Raw genomic sequence first — 13,532 nt, 5'->3', positions numbered from 1 at the left:
GAAATAAAGACTTAGTATTCATGCAAGGATGTCACCTATTTCTGTAACATCTTTCCCACTTTATGTCCGAGTCCCACTTGTGGCAACGCAGTTCTCTCCACTCCACTCCAGGTAATGTGGTGATGTACGGAGGCAATGAGCAGCAGCTACAAAGGGGTTGTAGGAAACTGTTCATGCAAGTAGCTCTACGGAGACTTAAAATACAGGGAAAAAACCAGTTTCCCCCCCTGAGGAATTAATGGTGTATTTTACCTATGACAAAAGGAATTTGGGATACACACCTCACACACTCCTAACAGCTCATGACACCTCTACACGAACAGGAAACCTGTGAACACGCTGCTGGGTTTGGGCTGACCACAAGAGCCAAGAGCTGCTCGTGGGCCAGAAGAAGTCTCTCTCATCTTTCACTGCTGCTCTTCCAACAGGGCACAGGCAGCACAGCAGGGCTGGTCCAGATGTCCCTTTCCTGGCCACCTGCGCTGTCCGTAGACGCTCAGAGCATCTTTGCACTTTTCCAGTCTTCGTACTCGCACGGAACTATTTTACATGTTATTTTACAGACCAAACTTCCAGCTCATGTCTCAGTCCACCTTCTTCGTCTGGAAACAGATCCATACAGTGAAAGCCACAAAAAAAACATCACCTTGGGAGACATATTAGACAAAGACATATTTGACCACAAAACGGGTTTCTGCCTTTACTTACACAGGAACAACTAGACTGGAAAGTCTCACTGCTGCCACTGCCACTCAGCAACAAATTACTGAGACTGTAGGCCAAGTGCAAAAATAACTTGGTTTAGTCCCGTTTCTCTCGCCGCGCTCTGTATCATGGTGTGGGTGGTGGTTTAGGAGAGGGACAGGAACCCTGGCTGTCAAAGCTCGCTGCCCGGCCTTGCCACTGGTGGGAGAAAGCAGAAAGCAAGTCTAAGCAAATGGGAGAGATTACTCGAAATTCCTCACATCCCTTTACCGCATTGCCTGCCTCCTGTTCTGCAGTATTCTCATCTGCTCTACAGCATGTTTCAACTTATTGAACACCCGCGTTTAACTACTCAGGAAGAATTACTGAACAATTTGCTTTATTGCTTTGTAAATCAATTCACAGTTGTGAGGACTGCACACAAATAAGGAAAAATAAACAGTATCTGTGTGTGCTATGAAGACAAAGTTTGCTCTCAGTTTGGCTTTCTGTTGTTTCCTGGTTTAGTGCTGTTGCCTTTTTGTTTTAGAAATACTGCCTAATTGCAAAATTACTTGAGTCTTTCCAGCCTGGTAATTTGACTATACAGAAGTGGTGTCCACAGTGCCAGAGACATTTCTCAAAGTGAAAATCAGATCAGAGCATCAGTGGATGTAGCAAACATTTTTTTGCCATACTTATGGGATTGTAAATTATTTGTCATTGTTATTGTAATTCAAAACCATTACTCTTAATTTTGAGTACTTGCCCATCTCACCACCTTGTTTCATTAAACTCAAACGACAAATGACGGACATGTCCCAGAGACAACAGGAGGCATAGTACTTCCACTGCTTCGTTCCCCACCTGGGGTCGATTCACTCCTCTCCTACATAAGCAGAAACTCTCTGCTGGCTAATATTAATGCTGTAGCATGTGTGAAAGGAGGTTGTAGTGAGGTGGGGGTCTGTCTCTTCTCCCAGGTAACAAGTGATAGAACAAGAGGAAACAGCCTCAAGTGGCACCGGGGGAGATTTAGATTGGACATGAGGAAAAATCTCTTTACCGAAAGAGTGGTCAAACATTGGAACAGGCTGCCCAGGGAAGTGGTGGAGTCATCGTCCCTTGGAGGTGTTCAAAAAACGTGTAGATGTGGCACTTGGGGACACAGTTGAGTGGGCGTGGTGGTGTTAGGTCAACGGTCAGACTTGCTGATCTCAGAGGTCTTTACCAACCTAGTGATTCTACGATTAATTTAACTTCTGTGTGTGAAAACTCATGTGGCAAACCAAGCTTCACCCTTGCCTTGGCAAAATGAATCACAACTGGAAATGAGAGACCAGGATGGTGCTCACGGGAAGGCTGAGCAAGCCCAACGAACATTTGCAGACACTGTCAGCGTTGGCAACAGCAAAGGGCCTGGGGCCAGGGCAGCCATGCCTCCGGCCTGCTCCGGGGGTGCATCCCCTGCGGCCCGGGGCCGTCCCAGCTGCTGCGTGCTGGGGGCTGCAACCCTGCAGGTACCACTTGGCGATGGCCAGTGACACGCCACAGGGTCTGCTCTCCACGGGATGGATGCTCATCAGCGCTGGCCACTCCCAGGGCAGGTCTGGCCGGCAGCACCCGGAGCATGTTCATGTTCAGTCGAAGCTGGCCAGCAGAGGCTGGGTTTAATCACTCGCTTCACGAGTGTGCGTTTTGGTGGTTACAAAGTAGGAGCAGAGCTGGGGTCAAGAATTCGGCCAATTTCCTTCCTCAAAGAGACCAGTCGGCATAAAGTAACTCACACGCAAGTTTGCTTTATGCAGGCTGTGTTCCATCAGGCCTGAGCAGAAAATAACAAACAAAGAAGCTGGAAAGGCTGTCCTTCCAAACAGGCTACCTTAAGGCAAGAAAACAGTTTCTTCTGTGTTTCTCATGTCAAATGTATTTGCTAAAACCCTTGAGGAATTGATAAAATGGATAAAATCTTCCCATGAGAATTACCAATAAAAGAGCAGATAAGCAGAAATTATGATAGAAATGGGGGTTTGGCAGAGTCCTCAGCTGTTCCTTGCATTTGCTCTCTCTGCAGTTACAGTGACACCATTTGCTACTCCAAAAATGTGATTAAAACTCCTCTAAGAGTGGGTTCAAGTGACCAATGTACCATGACGAAGCTGGAGATACTTTTCCCTCAGTTAATTAAAAAAAAGCTGAACCATCCATTGTGTGATTAAGAGCCAGAAACTAGGAACAGTTCAATGAAAGTCAAACATGCCCAAAAGTCTAAAAGAGGCTGGTTTTGCATATCTTTAAAAATAAATGGCTGTTCTTTGTTATGGGCATGACTTAGCTCTCAGCAAAGTTATCATTTTTTTTATCTGGAGAAATAGTTTAAACAAATAAATGCTCCCATGCTGAATGTCAGAGGGACTTGGCAACATCAAAGGCCCATTTTGCATCGCACTGATGCTGCTGCTCTGCAGTATCAGAGTTTGTCTTTCATAGATAACAGAGAAATTTCCAGTTTTCAGAAGTCGCCTTCAAAGTCTTGAAAGACGTGCTGTAATATTACGTTTCTTTTTATAGACACATCACTTAACCTGGCTGACGCAAGAGCTGAGAAATGCAGAAGAAACAGCAATGGGTGGGATGGCTGAAGCACACCTGGGAGGCTGAGGCCGCAGCAGCCAGTGCTAGCAGAACCTCAGGGCTGAACAATGGGAACAGGCTTGTACTGAGGACAAGAGCTCATTGTCAGATTAACTGCAAAATGCAACAGCAAGTGGGATTCTGGTCTTCTGCTCACAAACTCTCTGTCTAAATGGCTGTGTGAGGGGGATAGTGCTAGAAGCCTGTAATTAATGATTCATTTGCACATGTTCTCTTTTTAATGATGATGGTCATTAAAGAAGTGCAGTCATTCAGTTTCTTACTCATTGTTGATAAATACGGAGCAACCGGACACGAAATCTAACAGAAGCGTGTCTCCCTAAAGACTCCAGCAATGAAAGAGCAACACTGGCTCACAGAGAAAGGGCCTGAGCTACACTGCTGACCCCAAAATGAGGTTTTGGGGCTGTGTTAGCACAGTGCTGCGGCTGGCGACAGACCTGATGCTGCTCGGGGTCCTCGTGTAGGACAGGCAACGAACTGTGCCCGCAAAGCAGGAGGAGGCTGGTGGCCCAGCCCAGGGAGCACAGCCCCAAGGGTGTCTGTCCGTCCGTCCATCCTGCACCGCTGTGGCGGGGAGCCAGGGGCTGGGGCCCATCCTCCGGGCACAACACGCCTCTGGCCAGGGTTTTCCTGGTAACTTCACCAGAACCTGATTCTGAGCTGTAGTCAGAACACAGTGTAAGCCCCTGGTTTTGGCCAGAGTTTTTTCAAGGCATGCTAGGCGAGGCTGTACACGTTCGGGCTAGCAAAGAAATCCCAGATTTGCCACCCTTTTCCTCTCCCATCTGCAGTCCTGAGCTGGGTGGGGAGGAGGCCCAGACAAGTAGCTGTGGAGCAGCACAGGGGAGAGGGCAGCAGGCGCTGAACAGCTCTGTGCTACCGGGTGAACAGCTCCAGCCACCCGTTGCTCAATTTATACCTTCAGAAAGACAATTCAGTGCTAGCTTTTTTGCTTTCAGTTTCAGATCAAGCACTCAGTCAGGAAAGACACTGAAGCACAACAGAGGCTGTTACTAGTCGCTAGAGCAAACAGAGAAGAGCAGAGGATCAACTGGAAAGCAAACGCTCTGTTTGCCAGTGCCTGGCTGCAGACACTCTTGATGACGAAGATGAAGACGACTGCTCGGGTTGGCAGCACAGCCTGAGCTCAGCCTCACAAAGACACAAGGGTGGAAAAGGGACGGAGGGTCAACAGCTTCTCCCCCAGCATCTGAGCCCAAAGCAGATGGACCGGGTAGCTGGCAGCCCACGGGGCCGGACCGACAGAGCCGGCAGGCGGCTGCGGCCGCAGCCCTCAGCCCCCGCCGCCCCCCTGGCCTGGATGGCCTCCGTGGGCGTGGGGACCTGACCCTGATGATACAGGATAAAAAGCCCAAATTGCTTGTAAAAAATGCACAAACACATATGGAAAAGATGATGCTATTACTTGTAACCAAGAAATACCATTTCCCGTTAATTTCTCTCCAGGAGCCTGTGCTTTTTCTATTTGGTTTTTTTTTTTTTTTTTTTTGCTGCACTAGGGATTTGCAGATAGCAGTGCTAAAACTTAAAAGGGCAAATAAATACAGGGACCATTTGTTTGCTGGCTCTGTGCACCAGTTTGTGGCAGAAATACCAGAACAGATGAACAGAGGCTTTTTTTTTTTCCTATTCTTTTAAGCAGAGCTCCTGACCTGTGCACTGGGAGGTGAAATGATTCACTCAGGGCTTTTTTTTTCTGAAGTCTTGGGGGCTCAGCAGTGGTTTTCAAAGTATATTTTAGAAGGTGAGTCATCTTACATGCCTTTTGTTTCTCTGAGTTTTGTCACAATAATTATGTCTTTTTTTTTTCTATTGATGATCAAAAACTTTACAGGAGTCTTTCTTCTAAACTCCCACCTGCATCTGAAAGATAATGTAGTAAAGTCACATAAACTACAAATTGGAGAAGGAACTCCTGCCTCTGGGTCAGACATGAGAGCTGGTGTCACACTGTGAGGTGCTATGGTTGATGCAGACATTGAGCTAACCCATCAAATGGCAAATCGCTGAGCATTTGCGCTGAAACTCGGCAGCCGCGGATCCCCAGCTCTCTGTGTGTGAGATGGCACACACAGAGATGGCAGTGTGACACAGCGTGGTGGCAGTGTGAGATGGCATATGTTGCCTTCCCAAACAGCTATGGCTCATGTGTATGTTGTAGCTCATGTGTTTTATCATGGAAAGGCTGATGAAAGCTTGGTGCTGTGCACCCTGACACATCATACGTATATTACCACTATACACAAATTGCACATCAGTTCAATTCTGGTTTAATTTACACCAGTTCTGCACAGCTGACCTGGGTGGTTACTCCCGATTTATAGTGGTGAAATATGAGATCAAAAAACGCCTCATACACATGAGTGTGCATTGTCAGATTTCCATTATGTGATGTATGTATCTCCACTGTGTCCTAAACTAAAATATTAATTGCCAGGTTTTCCCACTGGGGGTAATCGACTGGGGTCCAGGAAGCGAAAGATAAACTCTGGCTCTGGACAGGGCCCTATGGCCACGTTTCATCTGCAATAGAGAAATGCCCACCAAGGGATGCAGCAGTAATGAAAACCGCTGCAGATCTCTGCTCGGGCAGCTGGCCTCACCTTGCACGGCTGCTGCTTACAAATGCTTGGAGAAAGAAAGAAACCGGCAGAAGCAGACCTGCCTCTGGGATGGGCACGCCTGACTTTCAGAAACCAGCCTGGTGAATATGAGCTGGAATAGCAAGCACTGAGCACAAACCTCATTCTTGTTAGAAGAAAGCGCAGATTTCAAAGAAACATAGGGTTTGATGCACACTAATTCAGACTACTGTGGAGGATCATCTGCTTTCCAGTAGAGCTCAGCATCTGAACTTCAAGGGGAAAATAAGATGCTTTTTGTTATATACTTAGTCTGTGGCTTTCAGGGAAAATGCCTCCTTAGCCCCAGATACAGTGGGAGGTTTTATTGCCTTTATTATACTATCTGTGGCCACAAATGCTGCCTTTCTTTTCATACCTGAAGTGTCAATAGCATGCACGCCGTTTTCCACATTTCCCTCCTCCAGAATTTATGACCTATATCAGGCAAAACCCAAAGAGCTCTATAGGAGCATGAGAAAATGGAGTGCAAAGAGGAAGAAAATGCTAGAGATGGTCAAAATGGTACCCAGGCATTTCAGCCCTATTTTATCATCTGGGGCTGCATCAAGTGAATCTCTTTCTCTGGAGATGCTTAGAGCAATTACATTTGTTCTATTTATTCTCCCTCAAAGGCTTGAAGATGAGTCAACAGAAAAATCATTGAAAAAATTGAAACTTGAAATAGGCGATATCCCTGGACAATTTGTTCTGCAATCAGAACAGCATTCTCTTTCCTTACTACTCTCAATCTCTAATTAAAAAAAAAAAAAAAAGAAAAAAAAAAGAAAAAAGAAAAAAACCAACACGGTAGCAGTCACATCTGTAAATACAGCCCCTTTCATTCTTGCTTGCAAACTCAAGGAGCTATTTTGAGACAATACAGATGCTTGTTTTCTAGAGTTCGTTTCTGGTGAGAAAATTCCCTCAGCTCTTGTCAGAGATCCCAAGTGAGAGCAGAAGCTCTCTGAAAGCCTTAAACCAGCTCACTCATGCACAGCACATGCATTAAAAGGAAAGAATAAGTCCACACACCTCTTTGAAAGACTTCTTTACCTCCACTAATGGATGCCAGTGTGCGATGGGCTTGCGTGGGTAGGCCAGCATCTCATTCCAGTGGTCTCTGCCCAGTCCTTCAGCATTGACCCCCACACGGCAGACCCCAATAATCTCATTGTGACCCACTCTGAAGAACAGCAGAAAAGCAACACAATTATCTCTCGATCAGACTGTCCATACACTGTCTAACCAAGACTTCTGACCCCCTGTTATCTGACTGCCATGAGGCATAGTGCTAGTGAACATGGGCTGTCACATCTGCACCACGACACTCAGACCTTGTCTGCTACTGTCAGTGCACGCAGCCCCCAGCACAGCGAGGCACTGCCATCACCAGAAATAACTATAACAACTTCAAAATTATTTGAACTGTAGATCAGCTCAGACACAGACTCTGGAAGGATGTGTGATCTAGTGGTGTACAGCAAGAACATGTACAAGTTCAGTAATGGATAATTCATACACCAGTTGCTGCTCAGAGTGAGACCATTTGCTTTCTAGAACGAGATGATGGTTTGCAAGACAAGAAAACAGCTGAGGGGAACACAGCACTCAAGAAAATGCCGTAAAGCAAAGGACCAGCTTTACCATACTTACTATTCTAGCAGGTAATTTTCCATAACCATAAATATCAATGACACTTCAACAATAAATCACTAGAGACAGATTCATGCCACAGAGCTGTGCAATCAAGGCCCTGATATTAAGGAAGGTGGCTGTTGAGCAGGAAAACCTGCACCAAACAAGATGTTTTCCCCTCCAGCTCTCCAGAGCCTCCCACCTACCGATCATAATCCATGACAGAGATAAGTAGACTGACTTGATCCATGTTCTCTGGGGGAATGTCAAAGATTATTGCTTCATTGTAAGTAGGATTAAGTGTATTTTTCTTTATGGTGGTTTTCTTCTTTTTCAGTCTTCGCCCATCACAGAGCAAAGACACTTTGACATATGGATCTGGAGAGGAAGAGATAGGAAAAGGCCTTCTGTTTATGGAGGTTTATTTTATTACCATTACAATATAGAGACATCATTATCAAAGTACGGGCTGTAAGTCACCAGGAGCTAAAGGCACTCCTCAAATGTACTTTTAGAAAAAGGGATGCGTCTCTGTACCAGTTGAATCCACCATTTCTCATACTGCCGTGAGTGCTGATGTAAGGTTCAGGCACTGGAGAACCAGCATGGCAGACTTCTTGGAAGGAAAATCCAGCCATTTCCACCATTTTTTCTGTGAGAAGGGTTTGCAAGTGTCAGAAGGCCCCACCTCAAACCAGGAGCCAATATTCATCAGAAGACGGTAACAGGCACTGGGCACTCAGGCATTCTAGCTTGTGTTGGCTGCACGGCCACAGGCAGCAAACCCAGGGCTTTCTCTGAAGCAAAACTGTAATTGCTTCAAAATCTGCCTAAGAGAGCAAAACGTAACGCAGCACTTCAACAATCGAAACAGGCAGAGGGGGTTATTTTACAGGGATCCCTTCCTGCACTGCTACCAAAACTATCCAACTGCTAACATTATGCTTACATGAGCAGGGGAATTTTAAACCCCATTTTCCCAATGTCAGAGAGCAGCAGAAAGAAAAGGTATTAGGGCAATTCTGCTTCACATGCTTTCTACTGGCTGATCATGGCAGAATGCCCCCAAGTTACAAACAGCTCCTGTTTGCTGTAATGGCTGCCCAGGTGATTTCAATGCATTTTCAAGTAACAGTAAACGTGCAATGTATTATGAGAGAAATGCTGGGCTAGCTTCACCTGAAGTCTCAATTCTCAGATATTTCATATGGTATCAAGCTCCCACTGAGTAGAAATGTTTTCTGCAGAGAACTTTTACTGTATTGTTAGGGCCTTTTATACAAGTCATCAATGAAATTCAAATGCTATGATGTTGATCTCTGGAAAATAAATTGCTTTTTTATGTTGAAATCCAGAATTCGTGCATGCTGAATTTGTAAGCCAGCTCTTTGGTACTGTGAATGCGTGCAGTCTTCAGGTGGCTTTGATGCTGATGTTTGAGTACTGGCTGCTGCACAGAGGAATGCACATGCACCTGGGATTTACCCAGATGGCCCATGATCCTTTCCTAACCTTGAGGTGACATGACTGATTCTGGCTGTAGGGGGTTCTCTGACGCAGAACGCCTACTCACATAAAACTACTAGGGTCAGTATCTGCAACAGATCTGAAGAATCCAGCCCAAGAGCTGGATCAGAGCTTTGACCCCACAAACGCTTCAGCAGGGAGAAGAAAGTGCTAGCAGTCTACTTGAACAGCATATTCATGTATATAATCACCTTCCCTGGATTCATGCCCTTGGGAATGGGTTTAAAAGATAATTCTACTGTTAAAATTTTATTCATAGTTAAAACACAGACAAAGCTTTGTTAGGTGTTTCCGTGATGATACAGCCACAGCTTCGAGAGTCGTATGTCCACTATCCATTGAGGCTACCTCGAGGGAAAATAGGGAAATGCGGATGCAATGGGGTCTTTCTCAACCATCAAGCACCTACCTGAGTAACCAGTGATATCCATAGCTTTGAGATTCCTGCATTTAATGACTGTTAAGGTGAGGCGACCTGCAGTTGGCAAATAACAAAGGGAAAACATGATCTCTCCCAGGTCCACGCTTTCCTTTAATAGAACAGAGAACACATTATATTGGAAACGAGCAAGAACCAGCTAGGCTGCCTCCACCCTCCACCACAACGCTTCATGCAGGATTCATGCAGCACTCACACTGGAACAGGCTTTTCTCTATTCTGTCATTTTCAAGTGAATGACACTTTACTGTATGGCAGTGCTTTCAGTGTATCCCAACATTATTTGGCTAAAAAGAATATAGGGAACAGGAGAAAAATGCATGTCCAAAACAGCTTCAAATCATAGTTAAGGATAATCTCCCACTGCCTCTGTGGAGTACGTGCTTCCTACTGCAACATTGCAGCTAATGCACTCCTCTTTTTCTGCTCCATTGCTTAGGCAGAAATGAAGCAGTATCTAAGACCAAACGAAGACCATTAAGGAAATTATATTAGAATCAAGTTTTGCTTGAATGTACAGTGTATATCTTCTCGTGCCAACGGTGTGACACCAACATCTCTTTCCTCAACTGGAGGAATGCAATACGAACACAGAGCGAGATCATAGAAAGGTGAGACCATAACATGCAGCGGTGCCATGTTCTCTGGTTGTAGCCTGCAGCAAAATCAACAAGTGACTCTCTAGTACACCCAGTGCCATTGGCTCAGTAATAGAGGTTTGTAGACTTTGTTGGTGCCTAACATTTCGGCAGAGAACGAAGACATCTCTGAGTAACACAATGAATTACTAGGTAGTTACAGAGCAAGGGGTCATAGCTTTAAAACAGAAGAGAACCATGAAGGGGCCCATTTAGAGGCCATTGAGGTTTTAGATTGTGACATGCTTACTACCATTTGGACCACCAACCCCTCTGAGATGCCCTCAAAGATTAACAAATGCAGTATGAGGTCTGTATATGTACATATAGAAATAGTGAATTAACCAGCAGATGGCACTCAGAAACATTTGGTAGTTTCCAGATTATACAGAGGCAAATACAATTTAGTGCCCCACAAAACTACTTTTACACATCACTCTTAGCACCTCTTGTACATGCAGCCTTATCTACTACACCTCCTAACAGCCCGTTCCATCATTGCCTTGATCATGGGAATTCAGGAAAAAAAATTAAACAAACCAAAAGTAGCATTTAAACTAGAAAGCATTATCATCTGAAGTCAGCAGAAAGATTTCCAAACACCTTCCAAAAATGGATTTATAAAAAAAAAAAAAAAAAAAATATCTTATTTTGTACATACGGATCCCACATCTGTAGAGCAAACAACCTCTTTAATTTTGGAAATAGAATGTTTGGTTCATTTCAATGTGATATAATGATCTGCTGAAAAGAAATTGTAGCTGTTAGTAGTAAAGTGATGGAGCTAGAAAGACAAGTAAATGCATTAGGCACTTAAAGCTTTGCTAAGTGTTAGGAGAATAGATCTTGTTGATGGATGAGATTTTTGCCAAATGATTTCCTTCTCATTCTCTAGTAAGGCAAAGATTAGATATTTATTCCACTTAGACAGGCAGAATACTAATGAATGTTATATAAAATCTTGATTTCTCTACAAGGCTTCACTTGAGTAGCAAATAAATTGAAAAACTTCTCAAACATAGAGTGTACAAAGGAAACTGTGGCAGCCAAATGCTTTCTGGACAGAACAACGTATGACTAGACTTGTAAGTATCTAAATAAACATCTCAGAAGGTGCTATTTGCTGGTAAATAAGAGCTTAATACTCTCACCCACTCAGAATTCCCACTCTGATCTCTTGCTTACCGTAATGAACCAATGGTATCCTAAACAGCTTTCCTTCCAATGTGACAAAATGGTCTCAAGTCACAGCCTCATTGTCAGTAATGAAATACGTGGAAACATTTACTGGGTTCTTATTCCTCTGCCTTTAGTACCTCTTGATGTGTCTACTGGGAGCTAAATTTCTCGCCTCACAAAATACCACGAAAGGTACTTTATCAAGGTACCAGCATCATTTTCATCACACACGAAAGAGCTTTTAGAGCCCCTGCAGCTTCTAACTCTTGTCTGCATTTCAGCTACGGCGCCTTGCATGTAACGGGTGCCCCTGAATCGGGCTGCTGTCGTGGAGGCAGAACAGCAATGAACACCATCACTGGGTGCCCCGAAACGTTTCACAGTTTTTACCTCTGGTGTCACCTGCATGCTAAGAGCTGAGCTGAGCTGCGGTTCTTGCTGCCTCACTCCAGCGTGGCAATTCTCGGAGGACAGGGAGCTCCGGATTTTAGGGAGCCTCATTCATTTCCAGTGTCTTAAAACAACTACTCAAAAATCATGTGCCCAAAATTACAATTTGCTTTTTAAAGCATGGCACTTCTTGTTACCTTTAGAGGTGTTCTTCCACTTTTAAGATTAAATGCTTTACTTAACAAAGAGCCTGAAGAAATAACTCTGCACTGAGGAGGCCCTTCGTAAGGAGGGTCTGGAACCTGCTACAAATGCTGCTACTGCATCAGAATTCAGCTTGAGGACTGGGATTGTACCTTTTCACTTGAGCGTCTCCAGCTCCAGTCAGGCACTGCACCTACCAGTCTTAGTTACAGACTTTACTGACAATAGAAAAGAATTTAAAATAAATATTCTGAAATTATAATTAGAAATGATAGCTCTGTTCCCAAAGATCTCAGCCCCTGAATCTCACTGTGTGCCAGCTGCACTGGACGCTATGTCCACCGCACAGTGCAACAGCAATTGGCATCCAGACAACAGACCGGGCTGGGTCTATTCTTTCATACATTCTTTGGTCTGTGTTGGTTTGGGAGGGACGAGGGCAGAGAACCTTGGACACAGACATCAGAAGACAGCAGCCCTATATGAGATAGTGAGAGCACCCTCTGGGCATCATCTCATCTTCTATTCCTCTCCTTGCACTGAGAGGACCTGTTCAGGATATAAAACTAACATAAATTGTTCTTCGACCTCATTGTATTAGGTCAAGAGATTTTTCTTTGCAACCATAAATACAGGAGAGTAAAACGTGTCCTGTGGGTACATTATTTTCTTGCAGATTATAGACATTGGGACACTTCCAAAATTCATATCAATATCTCTTAGGAAATAATGGAAGCTCTGAATCAATAACCTTTGCAGACTTGAAATCAGAAATGTTTCACTGATTCACAAGCTGTACAATCATTAATTAAATAGTTGAGTGCTAGCTATTTGAATAGCTTATATCCTTGCCTAAGTGCATTCCTATCGTCTTACCCACACGATTGATCTAACATATTATTAGTCACCCAGATCTTTCCTTGGGTATTATGAAAACTGTATTTACCCTTCTCATTTTTCATTAAACAGAAATGTCCTTGGGTATGTTACAACTGGCTGAGATGTATACCAATATCGGCCCACTTCCAAAAAGTGTCACAGAGAGAATGAGGGGATGGAGCCAAATGCGGCACTCGACATTTCTGTGGGAGCTCTGCAAGGCTGCTACACAATGCATCTTGGGCATGATGTTGGCTCTGCTCCTCTCACACCTTCTTTGGAGGCTTTTCCCTCAACAACCCTTCTGTTGATGTCTCTCCACCTGTTTGGGTTTTTTTGGGGGGTGGGTCCCATTAAATTAGTTTACTAAGTCAGCTAGGAAAGCATCCACTATTTCTTGCAGAACAATCCCAGCAAAACACAGAGCATACACAGGTTAAAAGCTCCATAACCTTCTCCTGCAGCTTTGTGTTTTATGTGCTTTTCCTCTAGTGAGGCCAAGTGTTACCCCTTCCCAGTTTCACTCCTGCCCACAGGTCTTTCCCCTCCGAATGCTTCAGGCTGACCTCAGTCTTTGTACGCTGGTCATATAGCAAGGAAAGGGAAACTCCCTGGCACCACACAAGTGACTTCACCCCGAGATTCAACACCACG

At 44.5% G+C, this 13,532-nt stretch overlaps 1 protein-coding gene across 1 annotated transcript in view; it reads right to left on the bottom strand.

Moving 5' to 3' along the window:
- Positions 1-831: 831 nt before the first annotated feature.
- The window catches only part of SYT6 (synaptotagmin 6), a 36,164-nt gene continuing 23,463 nt past the window's right edge, over positions 832-13,532 (bottom strand). The window contains exons 4-7 of the mRNA XM_009960752.2: positions 9,559-9,679; positions 7,829-8,000; positions 7,020-7,170; positions 832-903 (exon numbers count right to left, since the gene is read on the bottom strand). Of these exons, the coding sequence (XP_009959054.2) occupies positions 832-903; positions 7,020-7,170; positions 7,829-8,000; positions 9,559-9,679 (516 nt within the window). The remainder of the gene's footprint in view (positions 904-7,019; positions 7,171-7,828; positions 8,001-9,558; positions 9,680-13,532) is intronic.

The sequence above is a fragment of the Leptosomus discolor genome, chromosome 21 (assembly GCF_034619465.1).
Source record: "Leptosomus discolor isolate bLepDis1 chromosome 21, bLepDis1.hap2, whole genome shotgun sequence".
Taxonomy (NCBI): domain Eukaryota; kingdom Metazoa; phylum Chordata; class Aves; order Leptosomiformes; family Leptosomidae; genus Leptosomus; species Leptosomus discolor.
This window is presented reverse-complemented; position numbering and strand designations above follow the sequence as displayed.